Source organism: Artibeus jamaicensis, unplaced genomic scaffold, assembly GCF_021234435.1.
Source record: "Artibeus jamaicensis isolate MK-2021 breed Jamaican fruit bat unplaced genomic scaffold, CSHL_Jam_final contig_233, whole genome shotgun sequence".
Lineage (NCBI taxonomy): Eukaryota > Metazoa > Chordata > Mammalia > Chiroptera > Phyllostomidae > Artibeus > Artibeus jamaicensis.
This window is the reverse complement of record NW_026521486.1, coordinates 14,104,569-14,129,156: the sequence shown is the minus strand read 5'-3', so window position 1 is coordinate 14,129,156 and position 24,588 is coordinate 14,104,569. Positions and strand designations below refer to the sequence as shown.

General features: G+C 40.7%; 1 protein-coding gene across 6 annotated transcripts in view; it reads right to left on the bottom strand.

The window, feature by feature from the left end:
- CUNH12orf42 (chromosome unknown C12orf42 homolog) overlaps positions 1-24,588 on the bottom strand; it is a 121,166-nt gene that overhangs the window by 58,950 nt on the left and 37,628 nt on the right. For 4 of the 6 annotated variants that reach the window (XM_053661863.1, XM_053661862.1, XM_053661865.1 and 1 more), the window contains one exon: positions 9,570-9,638. In XM_053661863.1, coding sequence (XP_053517838.1) covers positions 9,570-9,638 — 69 coding nt within the window. Of the gene's footprint in view, positions 1-3,163; positions 3,207-9,569; positions 9,639-24,242; positions 24,551-24,588 lie in introns of those variants that run through there. The other 2 variants (XM_053661867.1, XM_053661868.1) reach the window with 2 other exon arrangements.

Genomic DNA, 24,588 nt, shown 5'->3' with positions numbered 1-24,588 from the left:
TTATTCATAATGTAAACTTATCAGGAAAAGAGTCTATCGTCTTCACCCTCAGGACAGTTCTGCCATTTCCAAGGGTGTACCTTGCTGGTTTGGGCAAGTCTACCATTCTGGAGGTCCAAGTAGAAAGCCCATTTCTGCGCTTTGCCCATTTTGTTTCCCAAAACACACACTTAGCTAACATTCCTAACTTATCTGGTATGTTCACCTCTATTGGCCAACTTTTTTGTCTCTCTCACTGGTTCAAAATTCATGCAAAGAAAAGAGAAGTATTAGGCATTCTCTTTTATTCATTCCTTAGTCCTCATTATGAACAGTTGTTTGGGTTTTTGTTTGTTTTGTTTTCTTTTTTTTTTTTCTGGTCTACTCAGCATCAAAAGAATTCTTTGCTATGTGGGGAGGAAGCTCCCCATTGAGTGGGAGGCAGTACCCAGTAGAAACTGAAGGGTCAGACTTTCTGTCACCTTCCCAAGCCTTGGCATCAAGCATGTGTCTTGTTTCTTAACCTAGTAAGATGCCTTAGATGTTGTTTTTCAAATTCATCTCTCTTGCCTCACATGAAGCTGTGAACCCCTGATGTCCTTTCTGCAGTTTGAAAACAGAAAGGTCCTCCCTCCCTAATACACTCCCTAGATCTATGGTGAGGGTCTAGCCAGAGGTGGACTTTATCAATATAGGTCTTTTATTTTCCACTATAAAGTATAATGTGCAGACTAGCAAGTTAAGAAGCACTTCAAAAAATCCCATTTTAAAATATTAGGACTAAAAATTAACTAGTCACTTCATGTTTTTAGCAAACACACTTACCATTGTGTGGGTTTTTATTGTCCCCCTGGTGAATAGAAGCCGTTAAAAATGTATGTGCCCAGAACTAAATACCACGTCACATCTATTGGCGCTGCGTGTTTAAACACCTGCATCTCATCATCAGCCCTTCGTGATATTATTGTTAAATAGTACTACACTTATGATGAGTAATGAACCCAAATATATCCTTCCTTGAGATGTACTCATTCTTAAGTGATAAGTAATGTATTAATAGAATACAAAAGCTACTCAGGTAAAACAGGATTCATAAATATATCCGTAGAATACTCAATAAAGTTTTTAAATGATTATAATAAACTACAGTGATCTCCTCTTCTTTATTAAAGAATTCTTGCCTTGTTTTTTATGGAATGATTGGTTTTATCATTTTTACCAATTCTAACTTTTGCTTACCTAGTCAGATTTAAATCAAAAATTATTTTTTACTTTGAAATTTGATGAAGTTTACTTTAATTTTTTTAATTTTTGAAATGAAAGTGAAAACTTGAGATAAAGGCTAAGCTTGACTTTAAAACCAACATTTGCTAATGAATGAAGAAGGAACTTCAGAGGAAGTAACTGACTTACTTCCCAAAACAGAAAGACAACAAACAGCATCCCAATCATAGTGACCAAAAATGACCAGCCTCTAAAAACCAGCCTTCAGGGTATTAGTCTGTAAGATTCAATATTAGTTCATATGTATGGGTCAAAAGAACATTTCATTTAAATAAAGTACTAGCCCTATGAAAAAGAGAGACTTTTTTCCCTTTTTTAGTGCATTAGTCAAAAGAAATGATAGTAAAAGCCAGTGTGCACAGCAGGCTTTCCACATAGGCTAGGAACCGTCCTATGCATTTTACATTGAACTCACTTAATTCCCAGAACAACTCAGGAGGTTGGTGCTGATATTATCCCACCTTGCAGATAAGAAAGCTTGAAGCCTGGGAAGATGAGACATATCTCCCAAAGTCACAGGGCAAGAAGCAGCAAAATGAGGATTTGAACCGAGGCTGTCTGATCCCAGGGTTTGTCTGTACAATCACTATCTTTAAACACATATTCCATTTGCCATCCACTCAAGCAATGGCCTTCTGAAAGCAGGTATCAGCAGCCTTAGCATCACATTTCTAAGTAAACTGCAGGACAATGAAGAACCCAGTGGTAATTCCCTGAAACACCAATCCAAAAGAATCTATGCACCCCAAAGTTCATAGCAACACATTTACAATAGCCAAGTGCTGGAAGCAACCTAAGTGCCCATCAGTAAATGAATGGATCAAAAAACTATGGTACACTTACACAATGGAATACTACTCAGCATAAAGAAAGAAGGAGCTCTTACCCTTTGCAACAGCATGGCTGGAACTGGAGAGCATTATGCTACGTGAAATAACCTAGGCAGTGAAAGACAAATATATGATCTCACCTTTAACTGGAACCCAATCAACAAAACAAACAAGCAAGCAAAATATAACCAGAGGCATTGAAATTAAGAACAATCTGACAGTAACCAGAGGGGAGGTCGGAGGGGATATTTGGGGGAAGGGGGAAGAGTTTTCAGGAACAACTATAAAGGACACATGGACAAAACCAAGGGGGGATAAAAGCAAGGAAGGAAGGTGGGATGGCTGGGTGTGAGGGGAGTGGTAGGGGGTAAATGCAGACAACTGTACTTGAACAACAATAAATTAATTTAAAAGCAAACAAACAAGTAAATAACAACAACAAAAAAAACCCTCAGTGGTAATTCCAAACTACTCTGGAACTGAATTGGCCATGGGAAAATCCATCTTGTCATGACCCCCAACTTATCTCTGGCTTATTGATATGGTCTTATTCCTCCTTTCTCAACTCTCTAAGCCCTAATACTTAACTGGTCAATGTCACATCAACCATGAGTAAGGGAAGCCCCAGGGACCCTATGCTCAAAGCCCCCTGCCATTCACAGTCTTCCTGAAATCACTGTTGGTGTGAGCCTTTGATCCGTGGGCATACAGTTTATCACAGAAGAGGGTTTATAGGATCCAAAACACAGCAACCCCTCCTGCAGGGTGGGATTGCTTAGAAAAAGAAGAGCAAACTGAAGTCGCACTCCCTCTCCCCAGCTGTTGTGCTGCAGCCCTCACGAAGTGAACCAGTTTGCAGTCAAACACGGTCCTGCACCCTGGAGTGTTGCCTGAGGCTCCAGGTGCCAGACCTGGGAGGGTGTCCGGAGGACCAGGCCAGATGCTCAGGCCCCTTGTATGCAGAACCCCGATCTCCTGGGGGGCAAATCCAGAACCATTAGCTCTTCTTCCACCACCAAGAAGTCAACCTGACTGGTCCTCTTAAACTTAAGTCATATCCCACCACTCACAGCCCTCCAGCGGTTCCTCATCTTGCTCAAAGTACAACCTGCCATGGCCTCCTACTAGACTGAACAGGAGCTGGAGCCCCATAACCGCTTTCACCAGTTTGGGACATTTGTGAGTGTCAACATGAGTCCTATTAATAATTACTCTATAATAAGAGTAGGTGTAAACCTGGACAGTCCCAAGCAAACAAAGATGTCCCTATTGCTCTCTTACTTTATCTACTGTTCCCCCTCACCCACTCCACTTCTCCACTTTGTTACCTGTTTAACATCCCATACCAACTATAGTCTCAGAACCCTCAAACTTGCTGTTCTCTCTGCCTGGAACATGCTCCCTCTAAGACTTTTATGGCTCCGCCCTCCATCCCCTTCACCTCTTTACTAAATATTATTATTAGCTTCCCATGATCGGTGTATTTTAAAAATGAGCCCCACACACACATATGCTTATTTTCCTTGGGTTCTTTATCATAGGTTCTATGTTATTTATTTTGCATGCTGTCTATCTTCCCCAGGGCCTCTGCAGAGGACTGTGCAGCTTGGCCTCAAGCCCACATTGCAGTAGCCAAGCCTCCCACAAGGGCTTGGGGTTGCATCACCTGGAGAAAGTATTACTCCCTCCCACCCACAGAGGGCACCATTTTTTAAATTGTACAAAGGCTCCATATATCCTAGTCTATGACTCCAAACATGTTTCTACATGCTCACTGCCCACAGTGCCTTAAAAAAATAATAGTGTTGCCTATAATAGGTGATGGAAAACATTTTTCAAATAAAAACAAGACAGAGCACTGTTATCACATGTCCAGGTAATAAGATGTTCTTTCTACTTTTCCGATCAAAGTTCCCGTCCCCTACCTCTCTGTAGCGTTTTATTGTTTTAAATACATTTAACTTTGCTTTTTTAACCAAATTCAACCGCAGTAAACACTTCACCTTAAAACTTTAGTGACACCTGTGGGTTTTAAACAGTCCTAGATAAATTGCTCAGCCAATCCAGGATTTCACTCAAGTCACTTTCTCTACTCTCAGAGTCACTCAAGTGAGAACTGTCTCTACTCTCAAAAAGTCACCCGACTCTTGACCTCCATGTGGAGCTCTGTGGGAAGAAGCATCTGATCTTGGCCCAGAGAAGAGGTGATGATTCGGAGGGCCATCAGCCAGGGTCTCTCTGGTGTCTGCTGGACAGCCTTTTTCCTCCTGGCTTTTCTGTTTTAATCCCTGTCATAGGTGCCACGGTAGCTGCTGTAACTAGTTCCAGCTGACCTGTGTGGTGGGAACTGTCAGCGCCAGCATCTGCTCTCATCCTGGGTCTGGTGGTCTGTGCGGCCTGCAGCTTCCTCCTCTAAATGCCAGACTGGTCCCAAGCCTGGCTCCCCTCATCATTCCCAGACCCACCCGAGATCAAACAGGGAATTCTGGGCCCTAAGCCCCCATGCCACTGGCAGGCTGTGAGTAAACCAGGTCTTGCTCTCTCTCTCTCTCTCCCTTTTAAAATACTATGATGCTACATTTTTATTTGTAAAATATTTATTCTTAAGATGAGTCATGGGAACACAAGTTATTTATTACAATTTTCTCTAGGTTTTTAAATGCCTGGAATATTTCACACAGAGAAAAGAGACCTGTTCTCTTTCTACTCTATCGCTGTTGTCATATCATATTGGTGAGGGCTTCCAAGAGCTCCAACAAAATGAAAGGACAAAGTCCCCTGGGAATGAGTGCTATATTACCTCTGGTGCAGAGTGTCGAGTAGATTTTAATACAATACACTCATGGTTTTCTAGCCTTGGTGAAATCCTACAGCACTCTGCTACTCTCTGTCCCCCTCCTTTTCTCAGCCAGATGGAACAGGATCACGCGGGCAGCTGGCAGGCAGCTTTGCTTGAGAACCAGGAGGATTCTGGGAGGAATAGTGACCTAGGCCCCATATGAGCAACTCAGGTATGGACTGGAATTGCTAAATCTGGGTTCTCCAGGCCCCTGTGGTGAGTCTAGCCCCTTGGTCTGAAGGGAAATGGATGATCTCAAAAGAGTTGCCAAACAGTTGACAGAGATATTTGAAATTTAGCGAGAAGACTTACTAAAGATTTTGTATTTACAAATGCTATATATAAAGACTTTATATCCACTCAAATTAAAAATAAGCCTTGTGTATAATGTTCTTGACATATTAATTAAAATAATATAAAATTCATGACTAGATCTGAAAAAGTAATATTTACCTCTATCTCATTCATTTTTAAATCAGATGGGATATGTGTTTTATAATATATTTATAATTTATAAAAATGTTATAGTTTATAACATTCTTTTATTTTTTTTAAGATTTAATTAATTTTTTTAGAGAGGGGAGAGAGAGAGAAAGAGAGGGAGAGAAATATCAATGTGTGGTTGACTCTTGCATGTCCACTACTGGGGGCCTGGCTCGCAAACCGGGCATGTGCCCAGACTGGGAATCCAACAGATGACCCTTTAGTTGACAGACCAGCATTCAATCTACTGAGCCACACCAGCCAGAGAGAGTTTATAACATTCTAATGAATAGAGTCTTATATATATAAAGCTTCCATAATATGTATATGGAAGAAAGCCACTTGATTTTTTTTTCATCCCTGGGAGTTTGCAATAAGAACTTGGACACCCTTGATTTAGGATTTTGAGCCCAGACTAGCTAGTGAGTATTTTGAAATCCATTTCCTTGGGAGAGCTCCCAGCCTGGATTTCCCACTAGACCAGTTTCAATTTGTCCTGAGGCAAGTGGGGCTGAGATCTGAGAGAAGGGAGGGAGCAAAGTGTATTCCTGGTAGAGCATAAGTGCAAAGGGCGTAGGAGGGAAATGTGCTTGGAGCCCTGGAGCAGTGCAAGGCCGGAGAGGAAGGGATGAGGGACGAGCTGGGCACAGTGAGGTCCAGATTGTGTAAGTAGGGTCTTGGAACCATGATAAAGACTTCGGATTTCACTGGGAATGGAACTGAAGCCCATTGGAGGTTTGTGAGTATAATGATATGATCTGTTTATATTTTTTAAAACGTTATTAAATCCTTGGATTCATCTTTGACTTGGAATGTATTTTTATCATCATCTGTCTAATTTGTGTATCTGTTTCAAATGACTCTAAACTAGGACAGGAGGGCAAAGACATATAAATATATCCCCTAAATGACAATAAACACAAAATCAATTCTTTAACTTGATTTTTCACTTAGCATCAGGTTATTGAGATTGATCTTTGATGGTATGTGTAGCTTTACATCGTTCCTTTAAATTCCTTGCAATAGCCCGTTGTATAAATATATCACAATCTATTTATCCACTCTCCTGTTAATGGGCATGCATGCGTTTTCGATTTTTGTTATCAAAAATCAATGCAACAGAAACCTTCTATGTGTCTCCCTGAGTATGTATAGTCTCTAACTGTATACCTGGTGGGAATTGCTGGGTCACACATTCACTAGACTGTTGCATTCTACGATAGAGTTAGGTCATGAAAATGCTCTCCAAGGTGACTCTCCTGCAGGGGATACAATGCAGCTGCTCCTTTCTCTATACCTTTGCCAACACATTACTATCAGCCTTTTTAATCTATGTCAATTGATAGATATGTAGTAAGCCCAAACATCTGTTTACATGTTTATTGGATATTCAGGTATCTTCCTTATGAATTGTCAATTCATATTCTTTGCCTATTTTTTCTAACCTATTACCTGTCTTACACTCACTGACTGATAGGAATTTCCTATAAATTCCTAATACCAATCCCTTGTTAGTATTTCCTTTCCAAACATTTATTATTATCTCAACCCATCCTTTTCACTTTTGTTATAAATTTTGGTGAATAAAACTTTTTATAAATTTGATAAAATGTATTGATATGCTTTTAAAGTTTGTGATTTTTATACCTTGTTTAAGAAACCCTTTGTAAGGGTTTCAGGTTATAAAAATATATTTTTATTTTTCTCCTAAAAGTTATTTCTTTTACACTGAGGTCTTAAATTCACCCCCAATTTATTTTTCAATATGGTAGGAAGTAGGCATATAATTTCATACTTTTCTTCTGTAGAGATAGCCAGTATTCCCAGCCAATGCTCATTAAATGGTTCTTTTTTTCTCCATCAGTATCTAATGTCCCTCCTTTCATATATTAAATTTATGTATTTTATTCTGTTCCATTGGTCAATTCTTGAGCCAATGGCTCATTTTCTTATTCCTATAGATTTATAAAAGTCTTGATATCTGATAGGTCAAATACCTACACTTGTTTTTCATCACTATTTTATTTATACTTAGTCCTTGATCTTGCCCATGACTTGTAGGATCAGCTCTTTATTCATCAAAAACACTGTGGTTGTCTTCTCATTCATTTGTATAGTGTGTCTTCCTTTATTCAGGCCTTACTTTATGTCCTTAGGTAATGTGTTGTATTTTTCTCCATATATGTCTTCTACATATTTTGATAGATTTATTGCAAACAAGTTGATATTTTTGGTTTTAATAATTTACACATTGTAATAATTTGGAGATAATTTTCCAGGTTTGTAATACATAGGGGTGGGCGATAAAAGTAGGTGTATCACTGTGAGTACATGAAACACAGAGTTTATCCTTGTGTTATTATTATTTATCATTGCATTATTTATTTGTATTACTGTAAGCCTACTTTTGCTCACCCTTGTATATTATCCTTTTCCTCCACTTCTTGTACCTCTTTTTGTGTGTGTTTTATTGCTTTGGACCCCCAGGATATTGCTACATAGAAGCAATAATAGTAAACATTCTTGTTTTTCCCTGAGTCTAATAGAAATGCTGCCCAAAGCTCACAGTTAAGTGTGATTGATTTTTCTGTAGGATATATATATATATATATATCTATATATATATATATAGATATAGATATATATATATAGATAGATAGATTAAGGAAGTTTCCTTTCTATTCCCAGTTTTCTAAAAGTTTTTTTCTCCTCTCCTACCAATTAAAGCCGAAGTGTCTGTTGGGATAGTTATACAATTTTACTCCCTTAATCTATTAATGTATATTTTATGTTAACTATTCCTACATCCCTAGAATAAATCTTACTTGATTATGATGTGTTTTATTGTATATATGGCTGAATTTGATTTTGCTGGTACTGAATTTAGTATCTTTTCATAAATGAGATTGACCTACAGGGGTCCCCTTTCATGAAGCTTTGCCATCTGGGGGCCCTAAAGTACTAATGGCGAATGGCAGCAGCAGGGGGACTTGGTTTGGTCCATTTCCTCCCTAAACAGTCCATGGTGGGAGCCATGGAATCCCCTCGTTGTAAGGATTCTTAAGAGGCAATTACTTGAAGTCCCAATCAGAAGATAACTAATGAGACAGCATACAGCCAACACCTAATTTCCATATGTCCCTGTGGTTTGGTGGTGTAAGAACAGTTAGAAAACCAGGTCGGTCATGTTTTTCTTCTTCCAACAGTAACATTTTCCTTTCATCTTAAAAACGTAATTTCCCACATCTCTTGATTTCTACTCTTGAATTCTATTTTCGGTCACCATATGCTACTTTTCAGCGAGCATTCATTTGGAGCAGTTTTGCTCACAGGTTTTTGGGAAGTAGAGAGGAGAGCAGATAAAACAAGGATGGCCCCTCCCCATGTGCTGGGGTCTCTCTGATTTCATCCTGTCACTGAGCTATGTGACCCTCCAGAGAGGACACTGCCATCCATTCCTTTCATGGAAAATAGGAAGGAAATGAAGGCAATTAGGGCCCTTAAGATGTAAATTTCAGTGTTGGCTGAAAGGTTCTTTTTTTCCCCCAGTCCTGCTTTGTAAACAAGGCTCTGGTGGGACTAAACCTGGGAAGCTACCACAGCTCCGTGACAACTGGCTGGGCCAGCCATGGCGACCATCTCCATGCGCACATCACGGTCACTTACAGACACGCAGATGCACATTGTAGCTCCAAACACTCGCTCTGGCTCCCACCAAGAAGAGATCATTAGCAACCAGTGAGTAGAAGGTGGGATGCGGGGAAAAACACTGCTAACGGGTCAGCATTTGCTTGATGAACTCAGTTGTTTCTTTTTATTGATTATCCCGAGATGGAATTATTGTCCTAGTTTCAGGATATTGTCCCACGTACAAGCACTGCAGAGACACCTACTGCATTATGAGTTCTATTGCCTTTTTTTCTCATTGTGAATATCTCCATGTAAAGGATGGAAATGTAGGGTGAATCTCAAATGGAGACACACAGTTCCATGGGAAAATGCCTTTTAACATTCTTTTTATTTTGAAATTAAATTTTTTCACCACTTATAAAGTAAAGGAAGAATAAAACTACAAAGGAACAAACCATATGTATCAAGCAAATAAACAGAAAAAGATAAAGCTGGAGACACACAATGGCCCTGTGCTTACTCACATTTCCACGGGAAAGGCTTCTCTCCCACAGGGTCGCGCTTCTCACGATGGAAATATAACAAGGGGATTTCTGAAAGATTTGAAACAAAGCATTTGGTATCATGAACTTTAACAGATGATTTTTCAGGCAGATCAGAAGCTAGTTTATTCAAACAATAGCTGTTCTTTCACTGAATACCTGGTATTATCCAGAACACTGTCCTAGGTACTAGGGGATTAATAGGGAGACCAGACAGATGCAATTCCTACCTTCAAGAGTCCAGAAGAAAATACAAGTGGTAACTAAAGAACCATATAAATAAATGCAAAATTTCAACTGTGGCAAATATTATGAATGAGAGGCAACACATTTTGAGAATATCGTGGTGTATTAGGATAGAATAGAATTAAACATTCACACTCTTTGCCACGTAGCTTGGATATACTTTCCACCTGAGTAAATGAAGTATGTTTCCTTGTCCCACTGACGTTGAGCTAGGTCTGTGACGTGCTTTGGCCAATGACATATTTGCACACATGACAAGAGCAGAGGCTTTAACTCTACACACTGGGTTTGTCTCAGCCACTTGCATTTCTGCCTTAGCCAGGGGGGAAAAAACATGCCCCAGGTCACCACTGGTCCCAGAAGGAGGAGAAGACCAAAGTAATAGACTTGCACCTAAGCCAGAGCCTTGAATCAGCACGAGCCAACCCCAGCAGAGCTACCGCCATCAACACACAGACCAGTGAACACAAACAAGAAACAAATGCTGTTAGTTGAAAGCCACTAATTTTGGAGTCATTTCTGATGTAAAATGATTGAAGCAGAAGCCTGACTGACACAAATATCCAGTACATACAACAGGTCTATTCAGGGAGGTCAGAAAAAACACCCTTGAGCTTCAGACAATGACCGGAAACCTTGTAGTGTTACTTAAAACATCAAACTTCAGCAAGATAATAACAGGATTTATTTATATACTTCTGCTTTTCAATTTGACACTTTGTATTTGTTTGGTTAGCCACAATTCTTGGAGTCCTTGACTTTCCTTTGTCCGCTATTTGCTAAAATCACGTCTCAGTCTTTGATGGGCCTGAGGAACCTGGTGTCATGAAGGAGGGACCCCCAACAGGCCCGCCACCGGGACAGGAGCAGACGTCTAGATATGAGAAAAACAGTGGTGAGTCCGCCATGTCCTTTCCTTTATTTATTAGTCTAGAGAAAGAGATAGTAACCAAAGAATTACACAAATGGAGGCAAAATTTCAATGATATTAAACATTATGAAGGAGAGACACATGGGGTGCAGACGTACGTGGAAGTACAGATTATGGGCTGACGAACGGGAGAACCCCAGAGGGAGACAAAACTGGAAGCAACAGCATCTCTTGGATCATGCACTTCGGCCCCAGGACAGAAGGAACCTGCCAAGGCACAGAGGAGGCTCCAGGTAAACTCCAGAGGAAAGCACTGGGGCACCTAAAAGGAGTTCAAACACTGAAATCATAGGATGCTGTAAGTGTGCCACACACATAGCACCTTCCGGTGAATCAAGAAATGTGTCATCTCATAGTGTCCCTGACATCACAAGCCATATAATAAGCATCTAGCTAATGGGCTTAAAGAATGCAGGCAGAATCTCCCATGATCCCCAAAGGAGTCACAGGTCACAAGAACTAGCAGGAATCCTAAATCATCAATATTCTCATTTGATAGATGAGGAAGCTGCCTACGATCACACAAGCAGGTTGTGACAAGCCCGCGACCAAATTTCAGAGTCCAGACTCCATGTTCCACCCATAATCAGCACACATGTGGTCTTCAGAATCCAGCTGTCAGGTTTGATTGGAAAAGTAACCCCCTGTCTACAGAAAAGGGAAGTGGTCTCTTTGACGAGGTGAGAATCACCAGGTGGAGAGTCAGGCCGCCCCCTCCATGATGTACATACATCTCAGGCCTCCTCCTCAGCGGACTTCCTGCCACTCACCCCAGCCATGCACCTTCAAACATCAGCTGTCTTCTGTGTAGACAACACTTGCCCAGGGTGATCAAAACCGAGCACAAAACTCTGTCCCCAAACCACACTGCCATACACAGTTCTTATTTCAGTGAGATTTCCAAGTGCCCCACTCAAAGCTATGCAGGTTATGGGTATGTCGTCACAACTGTCTGGTATCATTCACAGAAGAGAATGCAAACAATGCCTCCTAAGGCCGTCCAGTGCACCACCTGAACATCTGTACACAGCAGTCCTGGGATTTCTGACCTGCAAAGAGTAGGCCTTCGTGATGGCCAATAGTCCATGGAACTCATATACACTCTGAGTTTCACTTTAATAGGCGACTCTTTCTAAAGAGAAAGAGGAAAGAAGATTCAGAGACTGGGGTTATCTGATTCCTTAGAAAAGCTTTGTTTTGAACTTTTGAACAAATCTAAGATGCAGGTAGAATTTCTTCGTAAACAAACAAAAAAAAAAGCTATTGTAATCAACAAATAAAATAAAAAGGCTTGAAAGAATAAAGCTGGGATATTCCCTGCTAGTCATTAACCTGATTTTTCTAATGAATATGGCATTAGGCATTCATTAACAATCATTTGTGTTTATGTTGAACAGTGGAAGTATAATGAAGGTTGGTAAATGAAAGCAAAATTACAACAGGGAATTTTGGACACTTATAAAGCAATTAACTTGTTTGGCAGTAATTACACATTGAAAGCTAAATCAAGTGCATTTATAAAGCCACAAGAGTCGCCACATAAACCAGAGGTCCTTTGCTCTAAAATAATAGAAAAACCTCTTTCTTTCAAAATGCAAGAGAAAAGGCAAAAGTATGGTATAAATGACAAAAAAAGGGGCCCAGGTCTAATGAAAAGAAAGACAGTTACAGCCCATATGCTAGAGAAGAGGCAAGTTCCTGAAAAATAGGACGGCTCAGCTAATTAAAACTAAAAAGAAGAAAAAAACCCTTTTGTCCCCACAATGATGTGAAAACAGGTGGTATGTCCTGAGGAGTTCAAGGTTTTGTTTTGGGGAGCATGCAAGCATGCACGCACATGTGCACATGGGCATGCATATGCATGTGCAGGCATATGTGCACACATGTCTACATACTTGAACAAGTAACTGTGTGAAGAGTAGAAACCAAATCCACAGTCAGGTTCTGGGATAGCCACTCTCTCTCAGTGGTTACCAAGTGTCTGCCGCTGACAATTTTGTAACTTGATTTTCCAAAAGAGGGCTTTACTTCTTTATTCCCCCCATTTAGCACCTAGTATTAAAGATCAGTCATCAATTGCATTCAGGGACTCCCTTTTACAGAGAAAAGAGCGAGGGGTGGTGGTAACTAAAAGGAAGAAGACCCCCGGGGGAAAAATCATTGCTGAACTGATAAAAAAGCAAAGGCAATAAACACAAAATGCAATGTGGCCACACATTCATAAACAGAAACTTTGCTGCAGAAAATACATTCAAAATCTTATGAAGCTTTCAAGATGACAATTTTTTCAGAATTTTCAATCGTACAATAGTCAGCTAAGAAATATTGCAAAGGTGCTGTTTGGGTTTGTCCATTTATTTTTGCTTTCCTGGGGCTGCAATGGGAGGATTAGGCAAGAGGAGCTGGTCTTCGTAGGAGCCCAGTGATCTGAGCAAAGGGGGGAAGTTTTCCAAATTAGGGCCTTGAGCATCCTCCTCCACAAGATGGGAAGGTTCAGGAGCCCTTCCCATATGACAAATATCTTTGCGAATAGGGGTTGTAGGCGTTGGAGGGTTAGTAACCAAAAAGAAGCTTCCCAGGGGGATCTGCAAAGGGCAGCTGGCTTTGTGGAAACAATTGCGAAGCGCTTGGGTATTAACTATGCTAAAAACAAACACTTGCTTTGCCTCCGGTCTGGAATAGAACATGGAAACTGGAGATAGCTTTGGAAATCCTCACTCGGGTCATTCAACTATTACCAAATAAAAAATGTGTTTGCTACGACGGGTTGTGTGCCTTGCTTTCAAGAGACACAGTCTCTCTTTAAAAAGGCAAACATTTTATTTCCAGGCAGAGGACCAAGCCATTAAGTTGAAAAACTGACTTCTCACTTATTTGAAATCATTTTAAATATTTAGATAACCTACCTGGTACTAATCTAATATGAAGTGTTTCATTAGAGATTTTCTTGGTCAGAAAATTACTTCCTGGTATTGTTCCAGACCTCATCAATATCTCATTTTCTTTGCTTCAGTCCCAATACCTTTTCCTGTGCCTTCACAGATGGATACATCTATACATCAGGAAAGTCAGGGAATACACTATTCTTTTTTTAAAATATTGATTTTTAAGAGAGAGGAAGAGAGAGAGAGAAACATCAATTTGTTGTTATTTATGCATTCATCAGTTGATTCTTGTACACACTCTGACCAGGGATCAACCTGCAACCTTGGTGTATTAGGATGATGACCACTGAACTATCCAGCCAGGGCCTATGCTATCCGTGAAAGCACCTGCGTCTGATCCAGTGCTTCTTACATGTTATAGTAAATAAACTAGTTAAGATGCGGGTCCTGATTATTTAGGAGGTCTACAGTGGGGCCTGAGATTCGGCTCTTATAACAAGCTCGTAGGCAATGTTGATTTCCCTACAGTGTGACACTGAGCTACTGATCCTTGTAGTAAGTAGCTGGTTTTTAAAAGGTTGTAAGATTCGGACCAGATCAGTTCTCCTCCAAGAAGAAACATGGAAAGTGTAGTGGACCAGAAATTAAGCAATAGGGGAATAAATTACCCATCAGAAATGAACTATACAAGGGAAGTGGTTTAGTCACCATGACTCTCTAATATCGGCTTCCCCGCTGCCATGGCTTTCTGTCCACATCTCCTGTTGTTGAAATCCAGAGTCAGTTTACCAAATAGTTATTGATATGTCATGCCCTATATCTAGCACTGAGAACGTGAAAATAAATGAGGCGTAATCCCCATACTGCTCCCCCAGCACAATTAAACACAGAAGGATAAAAACTGTGATAAAAGGATGTATAAGGTACCAAGGGTGCTCCTAACCCAGAGCCAAGGTGGAGAATGTTTAGACAAGTTAGAGGGATCAGGAAACACTTCTTGGAAGACATGTCAGCTGAGCCAAATATTGAGGCAGAAGTAAAAACAATCTAGATAAAGAAAGGAAAGTATGAGTATCATTAGCAGTGGATCAGTGTGGGAAAAAGTCAAGACTGGGAGAACATGCTGACCCCAAGCAAACTAGTAGGTGTTTCCCTGCGATGACTCCCTTAATGCTCTACCACAGGACTGTTTATTGGCAGGCAACTATTTATATCATTCTTTTGTAGATGAGAAATCTGAAGCTCCGAGAATTTAACAACAACCCAATACAAAGATCACTGAGTGATGGAGTTAAGACTCCAACATACATCTGTGTAGGTATAAAGCCTATGTTTGTTCACTTTGTTCTGGGGTCTCTGATAAGCAAGGCTGTGGGATGGGAAGCAGGGAATGATCTGATAAGAGATTAACATTGCCTTTTCCACGCGGATCCCAGCCTTGAATCTCTTCTTTCCTCAACTAGTGTTTTGCTAAATAAACAGAAAAATAATTAATTCCAATCCCATGGTAATTTAAGATTTCAACAGCCTTGTTCAGACTCTGGTGGACAAAGAATTTGGGACCCTTAAAAAAGTAATGATTTCACTCCTGATCACATGCTTATTTATTATTTGTTAAAAGTTCTAGATTTTAAAGAGTAAGATCAAACAGTAAATGCTGAGATTGGAGCAAAGGGAATAATTGACAAAGCCACAGCTAGGCCTATGAAACCTTCAGGCAAAGTACCAAAAAAAAAAAAAAGGAAAAAAAACCAGCACCTCTGGACAGATTCAGCCCCAAGACAAGACTTGGTTTGACCAGCAAATGTACCTGGGTTTCAGCCTCCACTGTCCCCTTAGCTGGGAGCCCTCACGTAGGGTACACTGTTCCAGTCACACACGGTCGTACTGATGTGGTAACTGCAGCCGGGGTACACAGTACAGGGCACAGGAGTGAACATAAAAACTATTCTGGAAAGATGGCAACGTGAACACAAAGACTATGGGTCTAGTGCGCACAACTTTTAAGAGTTTAACTCATGAACACAAAACAAGAGATGAGACAGAAGCAGACAGGGCAGTGGGGTCAAGTGTTGACTTTTTTCCCCCTCTAAATAATTAGACCTGGGAAAGCTTAGAAACAGAGGAAAAGATTATGGAGGTGAGGAAGCAGGCTGACCATACCCGAAAATCAACTTGGAATTCAAAAGCATCAATTTCTTATTCTAATCTTTTCCTCAAGGAAAAGGAAGTCATCTAGGATTAAAATATTCCTTGAATCTAAGAAACTCTAAACCCAATTCCTCCTAAAATAAGCACTAAGACTCTACCTTGAATGAAATAACTTATTATTTCTGTGTGTCATGATTATAAAATTGATTCCTCAGTTTCTAGTTGTCAGCCACTGATTTCAGAAGCCCAAGAATAATGATGGGAAGATGGATTTCTTTGCCTTATATTTATGTAATTGTTGCTTTGTATCAAAGGTAAAACTTATAGACAAGCTTACCAATAATTAATACTCATAATACATTATTTGTAACCAACAGCTGTATACTCTTTGTCAACACTTGTAACAATATCCTAACATGTACTATAACTCAGTCTGCTGGGACCTCTTCCCTTCCTCTAGCACCTAGAGGACCCAGGAGGTAGACAAGTTCTATACTGTGTGGGCAACTATTAGTAACTTCATTATAAAGCTATGATCGTAATCTTTTATTGTAAATAAATATAGTAAACTCTTAAAAACATTAACTTTAACAATAATTATTCAGAACAAGAAAAGTTAGGGTTTCAGTTAGTCACATATTTCATCTTCTATTGTGGTTATTATTTCAAAAGACTCATTGAATTTTTAGGAACTCGGCAGTCTAGTCAAAAGAAATCACAAATCCTTAACTAACATATGCTAACTTTTCTTTGAGGAACAAAAGAGGCATCTTTGTTTGTTCCTCACCAGCAAACACCAAGCCGTCTAAAAGGAAGCCTTTCAGCAGCAATGTTAGCCGGGAAATTCAATTGTATTTAATTAAGTTCTTCCCCCCAAAACGGCGCACAGAAGCACCAAAGAGGTTATCAGAGGTCAGATGCCTGTCATGACTTTCTGACCCTCCCAAAACGCCAAATAAAAGATAGTGGTATCCCTGCTGGTAAGATGGGCTTCCACATTTGTGTCTCGTCCTTTATGCTTTAATTTAATAGCAATCAGCACAATATGGTTGCTTTTTTCCGAACAATAGGACAGGCAGAAGTTAGATTTATGGCGTTGCATGGGGAAGATAGGAGACAAGAGAGGCTCACTATGGCCTTTAAGGTTCAATAAGAACATCGCTCTGATACCCATAAAGAGAACTGGAAGATCAACTTAGCATTCATTGTTGTCAGAAATGGACAGATGTGCATGTTGGAAATTTCGTGTCTGGAGCTATCTTAAATTTTCAACTTTCTTAAAGGTTTTTTTTTTAAAAGAATATTCTCATGAATAAAATTTCTTCTCTACCCCCCAACAAGATATGATATCTAGTTATACATTTGGAAGCTTCTCGAGTTTAAAAATATTAAGTATTTGTTTATGGACCCTTATTTTCCAAGTTTCATAATTTTCACAAGTCTACTAACAACTTTATAATGAGCAAATGTAGTGACATGGTCAGAAATACTAAACGTGTTTCATGAAGCCAGACAAAAGTTAATGAATCCAAATGTTATTTAGGTTCTTGAATGTTAATTATGAAGGAGCCCCAGACATGGAATTTACTTCCTGAGACAGTTCATCTTTAGGAAATTGCAGTCTTAAGTGACACTGTAAGGAGTATCTCAGAATGTCAGACGCAGAAGACATCTTAAAAACCATGAATCTAACATCCCAGCTGACATTTGAATAACCCCTCCTTACCTCTCTTCCCCCCGCCATCCAGTCTGCAGTCGAGTAATTCCACAAAGACTTCAGGCTCACTGTGTCCTGCCACCACCCACTTCTAGGGAGACACTTCTTTCATAATCAAATGTTGGAAACCCACAGGAAAAGGAGCCTTAATTTTGAGGCTCCTGAGTTAAGAACTCTTTTAATCACAGTCTAAAGTAGTAGATACTATAGAGAATTCAAGTGGTAAGTAAAACTTACAATGGCATATGTAAACATGATCAAGTTAAAGTTATATTTTTAAAATAAACCTTTTTCACAGCCTGAGGAAAGCCAGCCTTCACCAAACACTGGAACCAAATGTATGAGGACAGTGGAAAGCTATGAATGTCGGTTTAACACCAACTAGATCTATAAGATATAGTGGAAATAAGCAAATGACTGTTGCATGATTTGAACCACGGAAGCGAAACAGAGCTGTATGTACCTGGTTACAGCTAAGAGAGGATGGCATGGCCAGCAGTGAAGACGGCCAAGGGCACTGTGCTGGCGTGGTCATAAAGGTGGCACTGAGTATGCCTTATTTGGTCAAAGAGTTAGGCAGCCCTGTGGGACTCCCCAGGAGGGAGGGGTGAACCTCATGGGAATCCAAAGGAGCAAGAAAGAAAGTAAATATATAGAGGGGAGTAATTTGTTTACATTGCCAATTTAGGCATGCACGTCTGAAAACGCCTGGGTGTTGGAGACCTCTTTCTTTTCTTGTGGATTCTGGTCCAGTTGATGAAATGAATGCATTGTGTATAACTACACATCCACATCATTTCCCCTGTTCCTCAAACCACTCAATGCTGCTACTGGGAGAAAGCCACAGACTGAGTTTCCAGAGCCATTAAGCAGCCCATGCTTGCTGGCCCGCCCTTCTCGCAGGACTGCTCCCAGGAACCTAGTGCCCCCACTGCCCCCAAGGAGGCTCCATCAGAGGCGCCAATCCTGTGCTCTCTACCAGGGGTGCCCAGCCTGCAGCCTGCAGGCCGCATGCAGCTCAGGGTGGCTATGAATGTGGCCCAACACAAAATTGTCCATTGACTTAAAACCTTCTTTTTTGCTTATCAGTTTTTGTTAGTGATGGTGTATTTCATGTGTGGCCTAAGACAACTCTTTTTCTTCCAGTGCAGCCCAGAGATGCCAAAAGGTTGGACAGCCCTGCTTCACTGTGAGATAGTGGAGCGGGTCCCTCAGCAGGCCGGCTCAGCTCTCGTACCCTGTAAGAGGCGATGCCTTGCGTTCTCCTCCCAAACCCCTGGACGCCCGGGCCTCTCCCACCGCACTCCTCTTACACTGGCCAGAAATCCGTTCATAAAGCCTCTGACACACAAGAAACACTGAGAAGATGTAGCTCTTTGCTGTTTTATTTCTAAGACAGCTGCCGAATAATCTGCCAAGTATCATGACAGTCTGTGACGCATGCTTTACAGTAACATATGCTTTCGGAATTTAATTTGGTTTCGAACAGAAGTTAATGTGCTAAAAACCAGACCACCGGATATTTATAACGAGGGACAGAGCACAATAGTCAGTCACCTTACGTGAAAAGCAATTATTTAACATGAGTTCACGAATTGCTGGATGGCATTTTCTGGTGGAGACCAGCACAGCTGCAATGCTGAGGATGTGCCAAGTTTTATTCATCTCCCCCCTGCTTCCAGGAAAAGAAAACCCTTCGGATTTTTTCGGTAGGTCTCCTTGTTCTTCTCAGATGGGCCCCCATGATTCAGTGGTGATGACCACTGAATTCCAACTGTTTACAACTGTTTCTTATTGGCTTTTTGTAACTGAGCATGTGTGCATGTGTGGGTGGTGGGGTGTCATTGGGTTTTATTATAATCAAAATGTATGTTATCCAATAGGGCATGCACATTTATATAAAATAACACAGGGTTGATATAAAAACATTCTAGGACAAAGTTTTTACTCCCACAGTTTCTCAGTGGATCTGAAGAGTTGGTGATACCCTCAAGATCTGAGACCCCGTTCTTGGAACCAAAAGGTTTAGTGCTTGACAGACAATGGGCTGGAGTGGAGTGGATGGCAGGCACCGCTGGGCAGAGTTCAAACCACTGAGGAAATAGGCACATTTTCTAGGGAGGCTGGAAATTCTGCAATGGCCAGAGAACATTATGCCATGGAGTTTTAGGCTGGTTATTTTCAGCGAGGCTACGCAGGACTGATAAATTTGTGGGGATAAGATACTCTCTTGAGACTGAAAAAAGCAGTAAAGTAGCTCATTCCCCTCATAGGCAGGGAGTTAAAACAGAGTTGGCTTCGAGGATTAAGCAGATATTTTTCCCCTGAAGGAACAACTTTACAAACACACTGTCTACTCTATAAAAAGAATCTACTGTTTCATACTTGCATTATTTTGATTTTGTTTTCTTTCAAATCTGTGGTGACCTTGAGAATTGAATTAAAATTCAACACTTCTGCTAGCCTTCCATACCCTGAGCACAGTGTTTCAAAGCAAGCTACACTACGAATGAGTCAAATATTTGTTTTCACGGCAGTACACAAAAGATATTACAACTGGTGCAAGCAAAGACAAAGAACTGGTTGCTAATGCTGATGTTATTTCACTAAGAGAAAAGGGCCGCTTCCCCCACACTGAAGCCTTCATATGTCACTACAATTAAAGCTGTTGATGTCCCAGCTCACGAAGAGTTTTTTTGAGTTTACAAATCACCCCCCTCAATATTTAGGAGAAAGTCAATATTAAACATAAACTAAAAAGAGTAACATAAACATAACTTCTCTCTTCTACCCCTGAAATATGACTAGTTTCTGGCTAGTTGTAATGGAAAAGTCCCCTAACTTAATGGTGGCACAGTCCATGTGTGGTTCACCCAAATCAAGGTAAATGTAATTATCTTGAGGCAGTAACCAGTCTCTCTGCCTCTTATCTTTCTCTTATCCTCTCTTCCAATCCATCTCCCGAATTGACCTGGATTGATCTTCCTAAAGAATAGTTAACCTTCATGTTATGGTCTGCTCAGAAATCGCCAAGGGTTATCCCCATTCCTTTGTTTGGCATTTAAGACCTTCCACCCCTTTACTTAAACCACCTTCACAGCCATAGCCACCAGTCTCCCCTGGACACACTCTCAGCTCCCCCTGACACACACTTTGCTACTCCCACCGTGCTTCACACCCTTCTAGCTGCCTGGCAGGATTCATAGTCAGTCCTCTGCCTTTTCACTCCTTACCTGTGTCCAGGTCCCAATTGTAATGATCCAAGAGGCCATCAGTAATCTTCAAGCACTTTGAGAAGAGAGACTGTCACTTATTTTTGAATCTACTCAGTAACTAAGAATGCCTCACACTGGGTAGATTCCTGCACAATATTTACCAGATAGATAAATGGACGAATGCAGAGTTGAGTAGGAGAAGAAAAGGTTGAATTCATCTGTGAGTGGGAAGATGATGAGTGAGCAGACAAGTGAATGAATGGATGGATGATTCAATGCTTTAATGAATAAACTAATAAAGTATATCTTCTTTCGTGAGATTCAAGTTAAGAGAAACAACATCTAATAGTCAATTGATACTAAAAACTTTCTGGTAAAGAACGTCCATCAAATTCTGGTCTAACCTTTGTTCGCAAAGACACTGTTAGAAGATAACTTTGCTATTCTGTCCTACAGCCAAAAGCTCTGTGGGATAGTTGTTTGTTTCTATAGCTAGCATGGGAATGGTATTTAAATGAATCTCAACCCAGTTCTATTTCTAAAATACTACCTAAACAAATCCTCCTCTCACTGACTTGGAAAATATATTGTTTTCCCCATACAATAATTGTGACATCTGAAAAATTCAGGTTTCTGACACCATCCACATTGAGATACAGGTCTCGGATTTCAGAACAAGGGAGGTAAAAGCCAGACACCAGCTGGCTTGTGCTCCTCTTAGGTAGGAATTTGCTGCCTTCACTCACAGCCTGGAGACTCTTATATAACAGAAAATGCTACCAAGATAATCTGATCTCCAGCACAGGGCAGATTACGAGTTACTGGGATACAGAGTTTCTGGCCCAGACCAGTGTATTTACTACAGCAAAAATTAACAGTTTACAGCCACCTTTTAAGCAGGGTAAAGGAAAACTGTTTTAAGATAATTTTAAGAAGTCATTTTCTGTGCACAGCATTCTATTAAGTTTTTGTTGTTGTTTTATTTTGTTTCGACTTTTTGTAACCACAGTCTATAACTTACTTACAGTGTCTCTGCAGCTGACAGAAATCTGGAGTCCTTTCCACGCATGTTCTGGTTCTCTGAGCCCATCAGTCAGACAGAGAACTAAGTAGGTCAACCAGAGGAGAGCCGACTAACTCAGGCCCAGGATATCACAAAAGACGTCCTAAACCAAGTGCCATCCACACGTAGACCTGAAGGAAGGATGAGCAGGAAGACAGCACATACAACAGAGAGAAAGATGGTGGCACTTTCAGGGAACCCTGAGTAGCACAGAGCAATGGGACCAAAGGGAAGGAAGAAAGTTGAGTGGCAGATTCAAGCTGGAGAGGAGGTGGGGTTTAGATGGCAAAGGACTCTATAAATTTGCATAGGACTTTGAAATTTACTATGGAGACCATTGGAGTGGCATTAGAAGGGTTTAAGCTAAGGTGTGACTATTTAAGCAAAGATATGTTTTCAGAAAGTCACCTTGGCCCCAATGTGAACATTGTATGGGATAAAGTAGACTAGAGTCAGAGTGAGGACCCAGGGGACGATGTCATTAACGATTGTAAGGATCCCAGGGACCCCGACTCACTGAAAGTCCCCTACCTGACGTCGCCCAGGCTGCACCCCCAAACTCCCCCGTGCTGTTCCGTGCATACGCCAGTTCTTCGGGCCTGTTTGCGTCCCCTCCTTTAACTGAACTTGGGTTGTCCATCTTGGCCTCTGCATTTTCGGAGAAACTTAGCTAGGAATTGCCCTTTGGTTCTTTCCATGCCGGACCCCTCTGGGGATACACTGCCGTAGCTCCGCCTCCTGGAGCCCAAACCTGGTACCAGTTTCCTTCAGGGTCCCCTGAGCAAGGGCTTCATGCAGGTTTCCTGCCACAAAACTGAACATGCAGAGAAAGCATTCTGCAACTAGCATTTCCATGACTGTTTTTAATTGCAGAAAATTATATAAATATATGTATACTTGATATAAAGTTGCATTTTTAAAAAGCCAACGGAAATGTTAGAAATCAGGAAAGTTGCACTGCGCTTTATATGCACACAGTTTACATGGTCATTATCACCATGAACATGAACATGAGGTTCCGAGCCGTGGAGGACCCACAGACTAGTGAGAAATGAGAGCAAGAGAGAAGGAAGCGGATGCAGAAGAAAGGTAAAGAAGCAAAACAAAAAGAGTAAGACCAAGTAACTGTAAACTTGAAAATACTTTACAAAACCAAATGTACTGATATCAGTATGGTATCTAAACCAGAAGCAGCGAAAGGACAAATTAAAACTTGATAAAACCAATGTTCCAATACAGTAGCATTATCTCAACACTGTTTCAAAACAACCCTTCAACACCTATCTTTGGGCTATGATTCCCTCATTACTGAAGGATCCAATATTGCCTGGAATCCACATGAATGGTCCTGAGAAAGGTACAAATCAATTGCCCAAACTGTCAAGATAACAGCTTTCCAGAAGGAGTGACGAATCACAAAGGCCTCAGTCCCAGTCTCCAATCCTTTACATATGATAAGCTCATCTTCCAAAGAAGGAAATAAGATGCTCTTTGTATCTGAAATATATTCATCAGAGCCAGGGAGATAAATTTATGTATAACGAAGTACTGAACTTGTTTAACTTTGGCATTGATTATTAAATTATTTCTCAAATGAAGAAGAAAGGAAGCGTTGCTCTGAAGGGCAAGCATGAAATAAATCTGAGCAAAAGCCCTATTTTTGAACAACCCCTTGTTCTGGTCAAACCCCTTTAAATTCACTAAAACGAATTTGAATCCTGAAAAGGTCATGACTCAAAAAAAGAGAAACCCAAAATTGATGTAAAGGGGCTAATCAAGGAGGACATTCGCAGTACTTGCAAGAAACAACCTTCTGAAACGGAAGAGAATTGGCCAACAATTCCATTTTACATGTTAATATAACAGCCAATTATTGCTCCACAAAAGCAATATCCCAATTCATTCTTTTTCATAAGGTAATGACTCGGGTTTGTGAGTTGAGATAATAAAACGATGGACTAGACACACGCCACAGAGGCAAAGTGTGGGTAGGATTCGGGGCTTTTTACTGGATGCGGTACGTTTCATTAGAGGTTCTGAGTCTCCCGCTGGGCTCTTATTTCTAAGCCTTTTGTGAGGGATTTTCCTTTTAAAATGATACCTCAATGCCAAAGTCCACACTAGTGTAAGAAAGCCTTTAAGCACACGCCTAAGAAACCTGTAGAATGGTCATGGAAAGCACAGAAATTTTTTTAAAGCAAAAATAAAGAGAATAAAATGGGATATTTTAGGCTGCCCCAGCAGGTGGGTATTTGGGTGGTTGAAAACTTGCTCTAAAACAAGCAGGACTATAACTAGAACAAGAGAAAAGACACTTCTGTTCCCATAATCCTGACAAAACTAAATTGCAGACCTGGGAACATTAAAAAAAAAAAACACAACACCCTTCAAAAGAAAAATAAAACAATGCTCCCAAAATAGGCCTGATTATGTGGGTCACTGCATACTGTGTGTCTCCCCTGTAGCATTTCATCGTGGTTACTGTTGCCAGGGGACAGTCGACGCTCTCATTATATCTGTTTGTCTTTCACATCAGAGCCGCTCTTTTCCCTTGGATGCTCCCAGAACTGTAACAGAAATAAAAATAAGGAATGGACCCCATTATTACACAAATACCTACAAAGCAGAGGGAGTGACCCCAGTGGGTCACCGTGTTGTCCCTGGAAGCATCGATGCTTTGCCCTGGGGGCCCCCAGCCTTTTGTCATAGGGTCAAAGCCAGGACCTCGGCCGAGTATCCTCTGTGAAGAATTAACAAGTGTGACAATTTGCGGGCCCTCCCCCCGCAGCCCCT